Raw genomic sequence first — 14,371 nt, forward strand, 5'->3', positions numbered from 1 at the left:
ATAAAGAAAAAGAAATCAAGGTAAGGAATATTGTTTCCTGGGAAAAATACTTTTTTTTTTTTTTAACACAGGAAATGGCTTAGTAGTTTAAGTCATCAACTCAGTAGTTTAGGTCATCAATAATGTGTAAAAACCACTAGCACAAGTGTTGGGCACATAGTAGACACTCATCAGATGCTAATTTTTCCCCTTCACTCATCCTCCATGTCTTGAAGTGGCTTGTACTAATAACCTCCACATAAAATTTATCTATTGATGCATAACCAACCACCCCAAAACTCAGTGGCTTAATATAACAACCACTTATTTCCTCATAACTTTGTGGGTCAGCCACTCGAGCTGGGCTCAGTTGGGAGGTACTTCTGCTGGTCTCGCCTGGGCTCACTTATGCTGTTGCAGTCAATTGGAACAGCTTGGAGATCCAAAATGGCTTCAGTCGCATGTCTGATGGTTGGACAGCCCTCTCTCTCTACCCAAACTTTCATCTTCCAGAAGGAAAGCCCAAGCCGCTTTAAATGACCATCTCTGGAGGTGTTGCTGGTAATTACTACAGTACCATTTCTGCCACATTCTATAGGCCAAAGCAAATCACAAGGCCAGCACAGATTCAAGGGGTAGGGAAAGCAACTCTACCTCTTGACAGGGTAGCCACATAAAAGTGCTGGGTATTTTTAATCCACCAAAACCAATAAAGAACATTCCACTAATCTGTAACTGGTTCTTCCACATTTGCAGAGGTATTTGAAATCGACCCCATCCAACTTTCTGGCAGTTTAAACAGGAGAATTAGAGTTTTAAAGAACTATAAATTTGGTGAGGTTAGGTGTTCAGTAGATTGGAGCAGGATTGTTGAAGACACTTCAGAGCTGCAGTGTTTCACACAAATTGCGTGCAAGACAAGTCTTTATCTGTCCTCCTTATCCTATCCCTAGACCCAAACCCTCTGTTTCTCTCTAGTGTTACATATACTGCCTGTCCAGAGTAGTTTCTTTGAAAATAACGTCCATATTCAAACATGACCAACCTTCTTAGTGGGGAAAACAGGTAACATGGATAACTTAAAAATTGTTTTACTATTTTCAGCCCATGATTCATCAGTTTGTTTGTTTGTTTTTTTTTTACCCTAAAATAGGACAAGCTATAGAAAACCGGGAGACTCTCCAATCTTCATTCATCCCACACCTTCCTCTCAGTGATTTACCTCTTCCTTACAATGACAAAATCTAGAGAGGCTGGTCCTCTTTTGATGGGGGAGAAGACCAACGTCATGATCCTGTTTTTTCATATAGGAAATCTGAACCCCTGGCTGGGGGGAGGAAGCTGAATTCTGAATTGTTGTTGTTGTTAGGTGCTGACAAGTTGGTTCTGACTCACAGGGACCCTATGTACAGCCAAAAGAAACACTGACAGGTCCTGACTCATGTGCACAATTGTTGCTATTGTAGCAACGATTGTGAATTCTGAATTAGTCCCAGTATAACTCTAGTCTTAATACAACTCTCTTGCAACTTGGGTTCTGGCTTCTAGAACCAAATTGTGAAAACCAAGAAGCAAGAACCTTACTATAATGTTGATAATAAGGATAATGATTGTTGATTATAATGTTTGCTTCCACTCTCCAAGATATTAGTATTTTACCTTGAAATAATAAAAGGTAGGTAATTTAAGGTCTTTCATTCTTCTGTTCTGGTGACTAAGAATTTAGATTGGGTTAATGACCAACCACACCACTGATATCAAGCCTTATCTTTGTCATTGATTATATGCATGCACAAGCACATGTGAGTCTTGACTTATGCTATAAAAAACTTAAGGCACCTTCCAAAAATATATAATATGTTATTATTTTTCATTGCACTATAAAAAATTCAAAATAAGTGGGTAAGAAAATTGGCGCAAGTAGAAAAAAGAGGGAGGAAGTATACAATGAAAGAGAACTATAATATAGCTCTCTTACAGACTGAGAACACGTGCTATGCTATGATGTTTGAATGAACGAATAGCTAGAGTGATAAACAGATACAGAGATACTACAATTTGTCCACACATTTTGCTTTATTTTTTCACCAGCCAACACAAATGCACGATCAGTCACATGATTCACGGTACATGTAATATAAAAAACAAATCAGGTGTTCAGACACCCGGAATTTCCAAGGGAACAGGTGGGTTGTGTAGTGTACCCAAGATCCTCCACAATATTCTTACTTCAGCAACGCATTTCATAAGTTGTTTACTGCTCCCAAGAGGTGTTGATGACGTAACACGAAAGCACTACTGAGTGAAGCCAGTGGGGATGAGGTGGAGGGAATGTATTCAAAGTGATACAGCTGACTCACAGAGTTCTGTCTCCATTTAGAAACAGATTTTAGAGTACCCAAATGGAAGGACTGCCCATAACTTCAGGCAATTCTCCCCCATGTACACTGTTTCTCTCCACAGAGCTTTTGAAAAATATTGAGTAATAAGAGCAGGTGGTACACTTTCTCACAAACACCTGTAATGCATTCTGTGTTGCTAGTTAAAAGCAGAGTCATAGGATTAGCATTCGGTCAAGCTGGGGGTTGTGAAGGATAAGAAAGTGTAATAAAATTCTACCTTTCCCAACCTGGGAGTGGTCAAAGGAGCAGATAAAGTGAGAGTCTCCTCTAGAAGTATTTTTAGGTCCATTCTGGCACCTGGGGATAAAGAGCTGAAGGTCCCACAGATCGATGGCACACAGGACGGATCCAGAAATTTATGCTGGTATATTATTAAAGCAAGAATAATCAAATACCAAGTTCAGTCATAAAATTTCTCAGTAGAAAAAAACACCCACAGAATGTTCAATTCTGAACCATATAACCTCCTTCTGGCTCCACATTAAACTGGTAATAACAATAAACCTACCCATAAAACTCACTGCAGTCAAGCCGATTCCAACTCATAGTGTCCCTACAGGACAGGGTAAAACTGCCCCATAGGATTTTCAAGGAGCAGCTGGTGGATTTGAAATGCCGCCCTTTTGGTTAGCAGCCGAGTTCTTAACCACTGTGCCACCAGGGCCTGCAACCAATAAACCTAAGTAAATAAAAATATCAACTTGCTCTAGGGTAGGCAAGGCTGCCATTTACAACTTAATTTGTGCTCTGCACAAAAGTCCCCACTCCAGGGATGAGTGGGGGCTGAAACCCCACCCTCATTAAGGGGTTGCATTTGCCCAAAGGGCTGTACATTTTCCAATTGCCACAAAGATGCCACCTAGGCTAGAAGTATAGGCCCTGAGGGGTAAGAACAAGTCACACAGAATAAAACAATTTTGGTCTTAAAACCATTGATCTATAACCTTTCATTCTGGCAGTTTATAAATAGCATGGCCAATTTTCTAATAAAGTCATTTTTGATTTGTGAAGTAAAACCTTTTTAAATATATGTAAGAGGATTTTTTTTTTTTTTCTATTTGCAGTTGGTGGACAGGGAGAGGAAAAGCAAGAAAACAAGTATTCTGCTCACTCCAAGGTGGCACTGGGCCGTTAAGATACAGATGAAAAAGAAAAAGAATCTTCCTCGCTTATATACTTGATTTCTTCATTTAGTTCAACTCTGGTTTTGCCTTTGTTATTCTTAGTTTATGAATCATATCATATGGCATTCTCGTTGCACAGCCTCAATTCTTTTTGGAAGTAAAAAGGGTATTATAAATAATTTCAGTATCTTGGTAAAAAAAAATTACTTGGAATATTTGGTCTTCCAAAAGAAAGTGAGGTATACTACCTTTAACACGGTATGCTGGAATGCCATTTGCCCAACGTTGTAAAGAGAGTTAAACATTCCACATAACGGAACATCTTTTTAGCAATAAAACCCTTCTGATATGCTTCTGATCTCATACTCTGAAGCTCCAGAGACTATGGGTTGTCTCCTTCTCCTGTCTGCTGGACCACCGGGATCCCTAGTCCGTACTGTTTTGTTTCACACTATATTCAATAGAAAAGAACACCTGGATAATTAAGGAATTATTAAGGGCCATTATATCATGTACTGACTTAAAAACCAAAAACCAACCCCCTTGCTGTCGAGTCGATTCTGACTGATAGCGACCGTACAGGACAGACTAGAACTGTCCCACAGGGTTTCCAAGGAGCAGCTGGTGGATTCGAACTGCCAACCTTTTTAATCAGCAGCCAAGCTCTTAATGACTGCGCCCAAGTAAGAAAATCTCTATTTGATTCACAGCAAAATATTTGCTATCTGTCTGACAATGGGAAGTTATATGTACCTTTGGATCTATTTCCTCATCTGCAAAACTGGGGAAATAGTTCCCATCTTATAAGAAAGTTATAGGACTTGCCAAAAGTAATGGGAAAGGACCTTATCAACTAGAAAGCACAAGATAAATACAATGTGTAATACTGACTATTGTTTGAATTCAAAGGTAACACCAGGTAACCGCATTACTATCTACATATACTTAAGAATCTCATGCAAATTAGGTGTGAAATTAATGGAGTTTACTTCCACATAGACACTCACTGTCAAACTTTTACTGCCACCAGTTACTACTAACCAGTTCTCCTTTAGACAGGCCTGGAGCAAGGAGAGCAAACTCATTCACTGATTTTCCTTTATTTGTCCGTCATGAAATTAAAAGCTCTTTAAAACCTTTGGCTCAAAAGAAACGGGATTTAGAATTACCATGCTCAATCTTTCCTACCCTTTCAACAATTATGTCCCTTCTGCCTTTTTGGATTAGGTATGTAAATCACCCTAGCAGCTGTTGATATTTCCATAGCTCCACTTATTGAATAGTACTGTAGAGTGTAATTAGGTCTACCACTCTACATGCTTTTAAATATCTTATGGAATACACATATATACTCAACATCCAAACAAACAAAAATATTTGTTCAATCTATGAAGATTTTTTTTAATTAAATATTTGTTACAGACATTGCATTTTAATCAAATGGTTTTATTTTGCCAAGACACAACTAAACAATCAGCCATCACGCAGACAGCACACATTGACCACAGTCAGGAAGTTAAGTGCCATAGGGAGAACATACAAGCAGTAAAGGGCAACACCAGTGGTATGCTGGAGCCTGTTGCTCCAGCTTGTGGGAATTGATGGTGTGTATCTCCCTCTGGAATCCATTTCTAGTAATGTCATGTTGATAGCTCGAAATTAGCCATGGTGGAGGTATTTACACCACAGAAATGCACAAACACAACAATCAGAGCTTCTCACCCTCTTCCTCTCCCCAGCCCAGGAAAGTTGGTTATTAAATATTTATCAGCATACAACTCGTAGGAACCCAACATTGGTTACAGTAATACTTGTGTCTTCAGTAAATATCACTGTATATATTTATAAAAGGGCAGCAATTAGTCCCACAAAATATACAGAAAATAGTACAATCTTCTTTCCACCCCAAATTTTGCATACAAATTATTTTACAATTATTTCGCATTCACTGTCAAGTAGAAATAAAATCTATCTCAAAAATGAAATGCTTCCATGTGCTTAATCTGTTTGAGGTTTCATTATTTAGTTGTTATCAAAGTTTGCATAGGTAACTACTGCAGCCATATTACTGCAGAACCAATTCATTCTTGAAACTTTTAATTATTCTTGGCAATAGAATAGACTGTCTCCTGAAAGATGTGGGATAAATGTTGAGAGGCAACTCAGCTAAAAAGCCTAGCCAATTGTGTAATCTAAATGTAAAAGAATTTATTAAGCTCAGTACTGCCTCAGTGTGATTTTCCCTAGTGACATGGCAATTCTGAAGCAAACTCCACTGATAATCAAGATAAGGAAGCCAGGCCTTCCACGAACTAAACAGCTCCTAACTCCCCTGCTCAAATTCTCATTGTCAGCGAAATGTATGTTCATAGCCTATATTTTCTTCCACGGAAAGCTGCACTCTGTTTCACCTAACATCAATTAAATATAGATTACATACAAATCTTATAAGATATGACATAGCAAAAAGAGATTAATCATTTATTCTGTACATTATATTTTACATTGAATAATCAAAGTTCCTACCCCTACCAACTTAGAGGTGAAAAATATTAAAGCAACTACAAGAGAGCTCCAATGCTTAGAGGAAAAAATTTAAACATAGGTTAACTTTGGTTCAGAAAATACCCAATCATTATAAAATGGTGTTAGAGAAGAAGTCTCTGCTCAGAAAAGTTTCTAAATCTACACAACCATGTCATGTAGATTGGACTACGTTAGTGCACAATGTCCTTGAGTCCCACCAAAAACTAGCCAGTCAGCCTGAATTCAGATGCAAATGAGCCCTCCTTGATTGGAACAAGGCATACTATCTAGGAAAGTGTGCCCTAACAATCCACCCTATCTGGTTTTATAGGTAGATCACCAATAAGGACTGTGAAGGAGGGACAGCCCCAAGGACATCATCTTACCAACCAATTCTAAGAAAAACAGATACTGGATTCGAACCAGAGACAGCTACAAAAATCCCTAACGCCAATGAAAGCTCACCTTTTCTTTAGTTATTCCACCTTGAATGAGATCTCAGTAGAGACACACATTCCACACACACAGCTCAATAGATGGACCTTTCAGTTAGGTTTCAAACAGAAGGCATCAAGGGTCAAATGGTCAAAGAGTCACAGAAACAAAAAAGAGAAGAGTGCTTGGAAATAAAGACTGACATAAATGTACAAAAAAAAAAGCTTAAACAAATGTATACATTATGTCAATACTTAAGTGAAAAGGACTGGTATTCTTTGACCACACTTCTTCTCCACTACACAAACATCCCTTATCTGTTCTGTCTTGTTTTCCTGATAAGAAATTTATACAATACAATAGAATAGACAAGTAATCAATAAATTTCACTCTATGTCTTGACATTATGAACCAAAATTATCACAAGTAATCAAAACTGAAAGATAAAAAGATAGTATGTCTGTCAAGAGCAAGCATGTTTAATTCAGAAGAGGACTGTATTCAAACACCGCGTCTAACGTTACTCATACTTCATCCGCCGTGTTAAGTATCACAGCTCTATAACAATGAAACACACTCAAAAACAGACATGGCTTTTTCTAGATATTCAGTTACAATATTAGCCATTTATGAAACTTACTACACGGTCTGCGGTGAACAAGTGAACCCAAAACATGGCATGTACAGCATGTATAAAGTTAACGGCGTATGGAGCATTTCTAAAAGAAATCAAAATTAAAAAAAGTAAAAATCAAAGAAGCAAACAAAACAAAAGGAATGATTCTTCCCCAAGTTTATCTTCTTAATCTAAAATTGTGAAGCACTTTCTACCAAAACCACTAAGCTACAAAATGAATTATATTCGAGTTCATTAAATTGCAAAAGCAATTAACCACTGCCTTTGAGTCTTTTTTGAGTCTTAAGACATTTCACAACAGTTTTCCTAAATAATGAAGGTGTTTTGTACATATTAGATCAAATTACATGGTGAAAACTACGAATCTCAAATCCTTCATTTCTGAGTGAACTTATATTTTTAAGAGTTATAATTTCAGCCAACTCTTCTTCCTTTCTGTTTGATACAATTCTTTCCCTTTTCCATACCTAATGTCATACCCTCAATTCCTCTACAACTGACTTCAAAGTGAAACCCTCTATAAGACAACATTTTTAAGAAAACTCCTAACAAATGTCCCCAATCTCAATATTCAAGTCTTAATAGAAGGCAGGCTTCTTCGCCCTAGAGATTGATTACTTTGGTTCTTATGAAAAGCAAATAAAATATCTCAATTTGGCAATACTGCCCATATTAACTTGAAACTTTTACATAACAAACTACCTAATAATAAAGAAAACTCATTTTAATGTTTAAAACCTACTTAGATTCCCAAAGAACTATACTTTTAATTTATTTTAGCATTATTTTTTATGTTTCTTAGAATCAGAGTAATAGCTCATTTAAAATACATAAACTAAAGTGGAAAATTAATTCCTTCTTGTAAATTATGTTATACTCACTGTTATTGATGAACACGGTTTAGGAGATATATGTGTATATATATATATATATATATAAATACATATATATATACACACAAATACTTCACCAAGAGCATATGGTTTCTTCACAAAGAACTTGTTCATTGCTTTCATCACTAACAGAGACTTTCAAAAATCAAAATAGTATATCTAACCATGTTCTAAACTTACTTTCCTACAATAAATACACTCACATTCACAGTCAGAATATATTTGAATGCACAAAAGCAAGCAAACAGAATGGAACAGGTCTATGAACTTTTTGAAAAATAATGTCAGTAGTGCAATCTACCCATGTTCATAACTAAAAAATAAAGATACCATTTTTTTCCAAAATTGTTCAGTGTTTTCCATTGGAATGTATAACATAAAGCAATAGCTTGTCAATCACTTAAGAATGGTACCCCAGTTACCACGCTAGCTCATCCACTGGTTATGATGCTACTTACAATAAAGAGCAGAGTACATCCCAAGGCATTAATTTCTCCTGATTTTACAGAAAAGTTCACTATGATTAAAGTTCACTATGATAAGGAAATGTTAGCAAGTCTCTGTTTTGTACCCAACAATAATATCCTGGAATGCAAACAGACTTACTTAAGAGGTACAACTGATTTTAGGAAGGCACACATTCTAAAGGAACCCTCTGCATAAGAGATAAGACACTATCTTTTTCTTAGGGCTCACTATTTCTTTGATGAAAATAAATTAGAAATCCTGTGCAGGAGAATATAAGATAACACACCCAACAATTATTCTTCTATTTTTTTTTTAATTAAAAAGTTCCAAATTTTTTTTTTATTTTCTTCTCTATTATGTTTCTTTAAAAGCAAGGCAAAGCTCCACACATACAGTTTCTTGCCACGTTCACCTGTCCTATAATAAGAAATTATACCATGATACCACCTCCCACTTCAAAACATCCATCCTATTTGCCTAGTCATTGAGATCCTGAAGACCTTAAGAATATAACAGCTAGCCAGTTCCTGCCCTGATTGCTAGGAAAGGCCTTGATTGCCAACAGACTCCAGATATATTCCATACTAACCAATAACAGTTTCTTTTTTTTTTTTTAATTAAAAAAGAGTATAATTAGCAAAAGAAATAGCTTTATAAACTAACATACCCAACTTTCTAAAACGACTAGCTTCCCTTAATAATCCAATATAACGATCATCTAAATCTACTTCCTTAGTCAAATAAAAACAATCTCTGAACTCAGGTTATAACTGTAGAACGGAGTATCACATTTTTTGTGTCTTTCAGTTAATATATAACCTTACACCAAAACACGTAAAAAGAAGAAACCGACATATCTAAATTAGATGCTCGCATTTCTCAATTTCCAGCCAAAAGAAAACCTACGATCTCAAATCAGGAAAAGAAAATGTATTTACCTGTATTCCTGTCTGGTAAGATACAGCAATGCTTCTGCAGAATGCCAGGCAAGACCTGTTTAAAAAATAAACAGAATATACTTGGTTATCACTCAGGTAGAGAAGGGGATCTCATTAACCGCTGCAAGTGTTTTTCTCATAAGGTCGTTCAACCTTGCACAAAGTCATCATGCCCAGAGTGGCCTAACAAATTAAACAGTACAGAAAAAAATTTTGATGACATCCATTTTTCATCAAAAAAGTTAATCAGGTAAGTGTGCTGATTATATATACTGTTCCTAGAATGGTGAGGCAGTTCAGTTCAACATCCACCCCTAATGGGTTCTCAGAATATCTTGACAGCTGCGCTCAAGGGATTCCTAACAATGAGGTAAATGGGCCTACCAATTTTTGTGATGGCTTTTAAAATATTAGATGGAATTAGGCCCTGAAAATGGAAGTCTGTTGAGGCAGAATGTGGGGTCCATTGTTCTTCTAGGATCTAAGGCAGAGATGCTTTTATCAAGGATGAGTCACAAAGAAAAATGCGAAAGAAGAGGCTGTGTTTGTATTCATAGTTTGGTAGTAAGAGGTAAAGGAAATACCTTACTCAATTAGTAAAAGTAAGGTGAAAATAATAGAAAATGGCTTTCAAAAAAACACCCAGCAATGTAAGGCAATCGCAAAGCAAAAACTGAAAGAATCTGCAACTGAAGAGATTTCTGTGGGAAACACACAATTATGCTTTCTAACTCAATTAGAGTAAAAGCCAGACTTTCATCTAAAATACTCTCCATGATGAAGGTGCAACCACTCTCCAACCTTGCAGTCATCCAAAAATTTCAGCCAACAGGCATTTATTATTTATTCTAGTACAATTTACTCAGTGGAGAGAGAGAGAAAAGAGGGACACTACAATTAAATGAAAATCAAAATGCTTGCCCTTGATTAACTTAGAGCCCTGAAGCAACAGTGGTTAAGAGTTCAGGCTGCTAACCAAAAGGTCAGCAGTTTGAAACTACCAGCCGCTCCCTGGAAACCCTATGGGGCAGTCCTTCTCTGTCCTATAGGGTCGCTGTGAGTCAGAATGATTACACAGCAACGGGATGGTCAGCTTCCAGTCTACCTGAAATGCTTTACAGCAAGTTCTAATTAACTGAAGAGACTGACAGAGAAGTTTCTTTCTGAGTCCCTTCTCCTCTATGCCCCTCCAGCTACCCTCCCCCTCGGTGTGGAAAAAAAAAAACAATTCTTTCTCAAATATAATCAACCAAAATCAAGACAATTTCAAACTGTGAACAAATCTAACAGATACAGAAAAAAGTAAAGCAATAATTAAATTATTTTGTTGTTGCTGTCAAGTCAGCCCCAACTCATTGTGACCTTATGTACAAAGGGAAAAAACTTGCCAGGTCCTGTGCTATCTTCATGATCATTGCTATGTTTGAGTTCACTGTTGTTACTATTACACCAATCCCCATTTCATTACGACCTAGTAAATCCTGTCAATACGTGGTATTAAAAGTTTAAAAACAAGGACCAGGATGAGCAAAGCATTACTGAAGAAAAAGAACAAAGTAGAGGGCCTCACGCTAGTTGAACTTAGAACCTACTATACAGCCACGGTAGTCAAAACAGACTGATACTGGTACAATAATAGGCACAAAGACCAATGGAACAGAATCTAGAACCCAGACATAAATCCATCCAAATACAGTCAGCAGATCATTGACAAAGGACCAAAGTCCATTAAATGGGGAAAAGGCAGTCTTTTTAACAAACGGTGCTGGCAAAACTGAATGTATATTTGTAAAAAAATGATAACAGGGCCCTTAGCTCACACCATATACAAAAAACTAACTCAAAATGGATCAAAGGCCTAAATATAAAACCTAAAATGATAAAAACGATGGGAGAAAAAATAGGGACATTAGGGACCCTAATACATGGTATAAATACAACAGAAGCCATACCTAACAATGCACAAACACCAGAAGATAAGCTAGATAACTGGGAGCTCCTAAAAATTAAACACTTATGCTCATCAAAAGACTTTGCCAAAAGAGTAAAAAGGGAACCTACAGATTGGGAAATAAATTTTGGCTATGACATATTCAACAATGGTCTAGTCGCTAAAATTTATAGAATGCTTCAACACCTCACAACAAAAAGACCAATAATTCAATTAAAAATGGGCAAACAATATAACAGACACTTCACCAAAGAAGTCATTCAAGCAGATAACAGACACAGGAGGAAATGCTAGCAATCATTAGTCATTTAAAAAAAAACCCAAATCCATTGCCATCAAGTCAATTCTGACTCATTAGTCATTAAATCAAAAAAACTCACTGCTGTCAAGTCAATTCCGACTCACAGCAACCCTATAGGACAGAGTAGAACTGCCCCATAGAGTTTCCAAGGAGCGCCTGGCAGATTCGAACTGCCAGTCTCTAGGTTAGCAGCCGTAATACTTAACCACTATGCCACCAGGGTTTCCAAATTAGTCATTAGAGAGATGCAAATCAAAACTACAATGAGATACCATCTCACCCCAAAATTATTGGCACTAATCCAAAAAAGAAAAAAACAGAAAATAACAAATGTTGGAGAGGTTGCAGGGAGACTGGAACTCTTATGCACTGCTGGTGGGAATGTAAAATGGTACAACCACTATGGAAAATAATATGGTACCTCCTTAAAAAGCTAGAAATGAAATACCATACAATAGAGCAATTCCACTCCTAGGAATATATCCTACAGATATGTGAGCCATCATACGAACAGACATATGCACACCCATGTTCACTGCAGCATTATTCACAACAGCAAAAAGATGGAAATAACCTACGTGCCCATCAACAGATGAATGAATAAGCAAATTATGGTACATACATACGATGGAATACTATGCAGTGATAAAGAACAATGATGAATCTGCAAAACATGGAAATGGAATCTGGAGGGCATTATGCTGAGTGAAATAAGTCAATCACAAAAGAACAAAACTCAAGAAAAGATATACACACAGAAAAGCAATCTTTGATGGTTATGAGGGAAAGGAGAACTGGGGAGGGAAAAACACTAAAAAGGCAATAGTTTAATGTTAACTTCTGTGAAGGGTTAAGACAGTATACAGTACGGGAGATGTCAGCAACTTGACCAGGGCAAGGTCATGGAAGCTTCATAGACATATCCAAACTCCCTGGGAGACCAAATTACTGAGCTGAGGGCTGTGGGGACCATGGTCTTGGGGAACATCTAGCTCAACTGGCATTATACAGTTTATAAAGAAAATGTTCTACATCCAACATTGGTGAGTAGTGTCTGGGGTCTTAAAAGCTTGTGAGTGGCCATCTAAGATACTCCACTGGTTCCTCCCCATCTGCAGCAAGGGAGGATGAATACTAAAGACACAAGGGAAAGATTAGTCCAAAGGACTAATGGACCACAACTACCACAGCCTCCACCAGACTGAGTCCAGCTCAACCAGATGGGGCCAGGCTACCCCCACTGACTGCTCTGGCAGGAATCACAATAGAGGGTCCTGGGCAGAGCTGGAGAAAAATGTAGAACAAAATTCTAACTCACACAAAAAAGCCCAGACTTAACAACAAAAAACAACTTAATTATTTCTTTACTTTTGTCTGTCTCTGTTAGATTTGTCCAAAGTTTAAAATTGTCTTGATTATGTTTGAGAGTTTTTTTTTTTTTTTAACACCACAGGGGGATAGATGGAGGGGCATGGAGGCGAAGGGACTCCAGGAGTCTCTTCAGTTAGTTAGAACCTGTTGTATACACAGCAAGGCTAAAAGCAATTCAGGTAGACTGTAAGTTGATCAAGGCCAAGCTGTATGACTTGTGTTTCATCGTAACATCCCTCTTTTCTCTCTCTCTTCACCGAGCAAATTGTTCTAGAATAAGTAATAAATGCTTTTTGGCTGAACTTTTTGGATGACTGGAAGGCTGGACAGTGGTTGCATCTTCATATAGCGTACCTAAGATGAAAGTTTGCCTTCCACTCTAATTGAATTTCAAAAGCATAATCATGTATCCCACAGCAATCTCTTCAGTTACAAATTCTTTCAGTTTGTGCTTTGCAACTGCCTTACATCGCTGGATGTTTTTTTGGAAAGCCATTTTCTATTATTACGATTGTGGGGAGATGAAATACGATGAGGATTATAAATTAGTCTTCTACTTTAGACAATATAAGCAAGTACAGTCACCTTGATCCCCCAGCGAACTCCCTTCTTGGACCTGGATGCCCTAGAATTAGGACATGAACAAAGGATTATGGACACTGCAGAGAACTACAGAGATGAAAGTAATTGTGGGAGAGACCAAAGCAGTAAAACAGGAGTCTCTTTAGAAGCAATGATTCTCACCCAGAGAGGGGCACGCATGCTAGAGGGTCGTTTGCAAACTACAGAAATGTCTTCCCTGAGACTCTGACACACTCAGCAGTTCATCATCTTCACTGGTGTAGTGATTTCTCCCACTGGGGGGCTGTGTCATGTAGCTAAGATGCGTTGGGGAAGAAATAGCGTAACGACCACAGATTTTGACTAACAAATACGGCAGCGTACTTTACAAATGATTCTGAAAAAAAATCATGTAACTAAAAGAAAAGAATTAGGTTGCTCCAAGGTATAGCTTCCCTTAGTTTCCTTTAACTAAGCGCTACATACCTGACATTAGTGGTTCTTCTAATTCTTGTTTTCAGACTGTCTTATCTCTCAGAAGCCTCATTGCTGCCACAGGCCACTACTAACCAGCAAACCTACTTGCTCAATCCGAGGATCTCTTTATATAATTCCATCAAAACAACACTCCCACCCTGCCACTACAACCAATCTTTTTTGAACATGCCAAGTAGCTCTTTTTATTGTACCCCAAACAGGCAAAATAAAAGGATCCAAAAGAAATCATAAGCAGTTCATAAAAGAATTCACTCTTGGCTTTCCTAAAGGCAGACAATCTGTGTTCC

General features: G+C 37.4%; 1 protein-coding gene across 1 annotated transcript in view; it reads right to left on the minus strand.

Annotated features, from left to right (window-relative positions):
* DLGAP2 (DLG associated protein 2) overlaps positions 1 to 14,371 on the minus strand; it is a 1,098,241-nt gene that overhangs the window by 875,586 nt on the left and 208,284 nt on the right. Inside the window, exon 2 of the mRNA XM_049904665.1 lies at positions 9,403 to 9,457. Coding sequence (XP_049760622.1) covers positions 9,403 to 9,457 — 55 coding nt within the window. The remainder of the gene's footprint in view (positions 1 to 9,402; positions 9,458 to 14,371) is intronic.

Source organism: Elephas maximus, chromosome 12, assembly GCF_024166365.1.
Source record: "Elephas maximus indicus isolate mEleMax1 chromosome 12, mEleMax1 primary haplotype, whole genome shotgun sequence".
NCBI lineage: Eukaryota > Metazoa > Chordata > Mammalia > Proboscidea > Elephantidae > Elephas > Elephas maximus.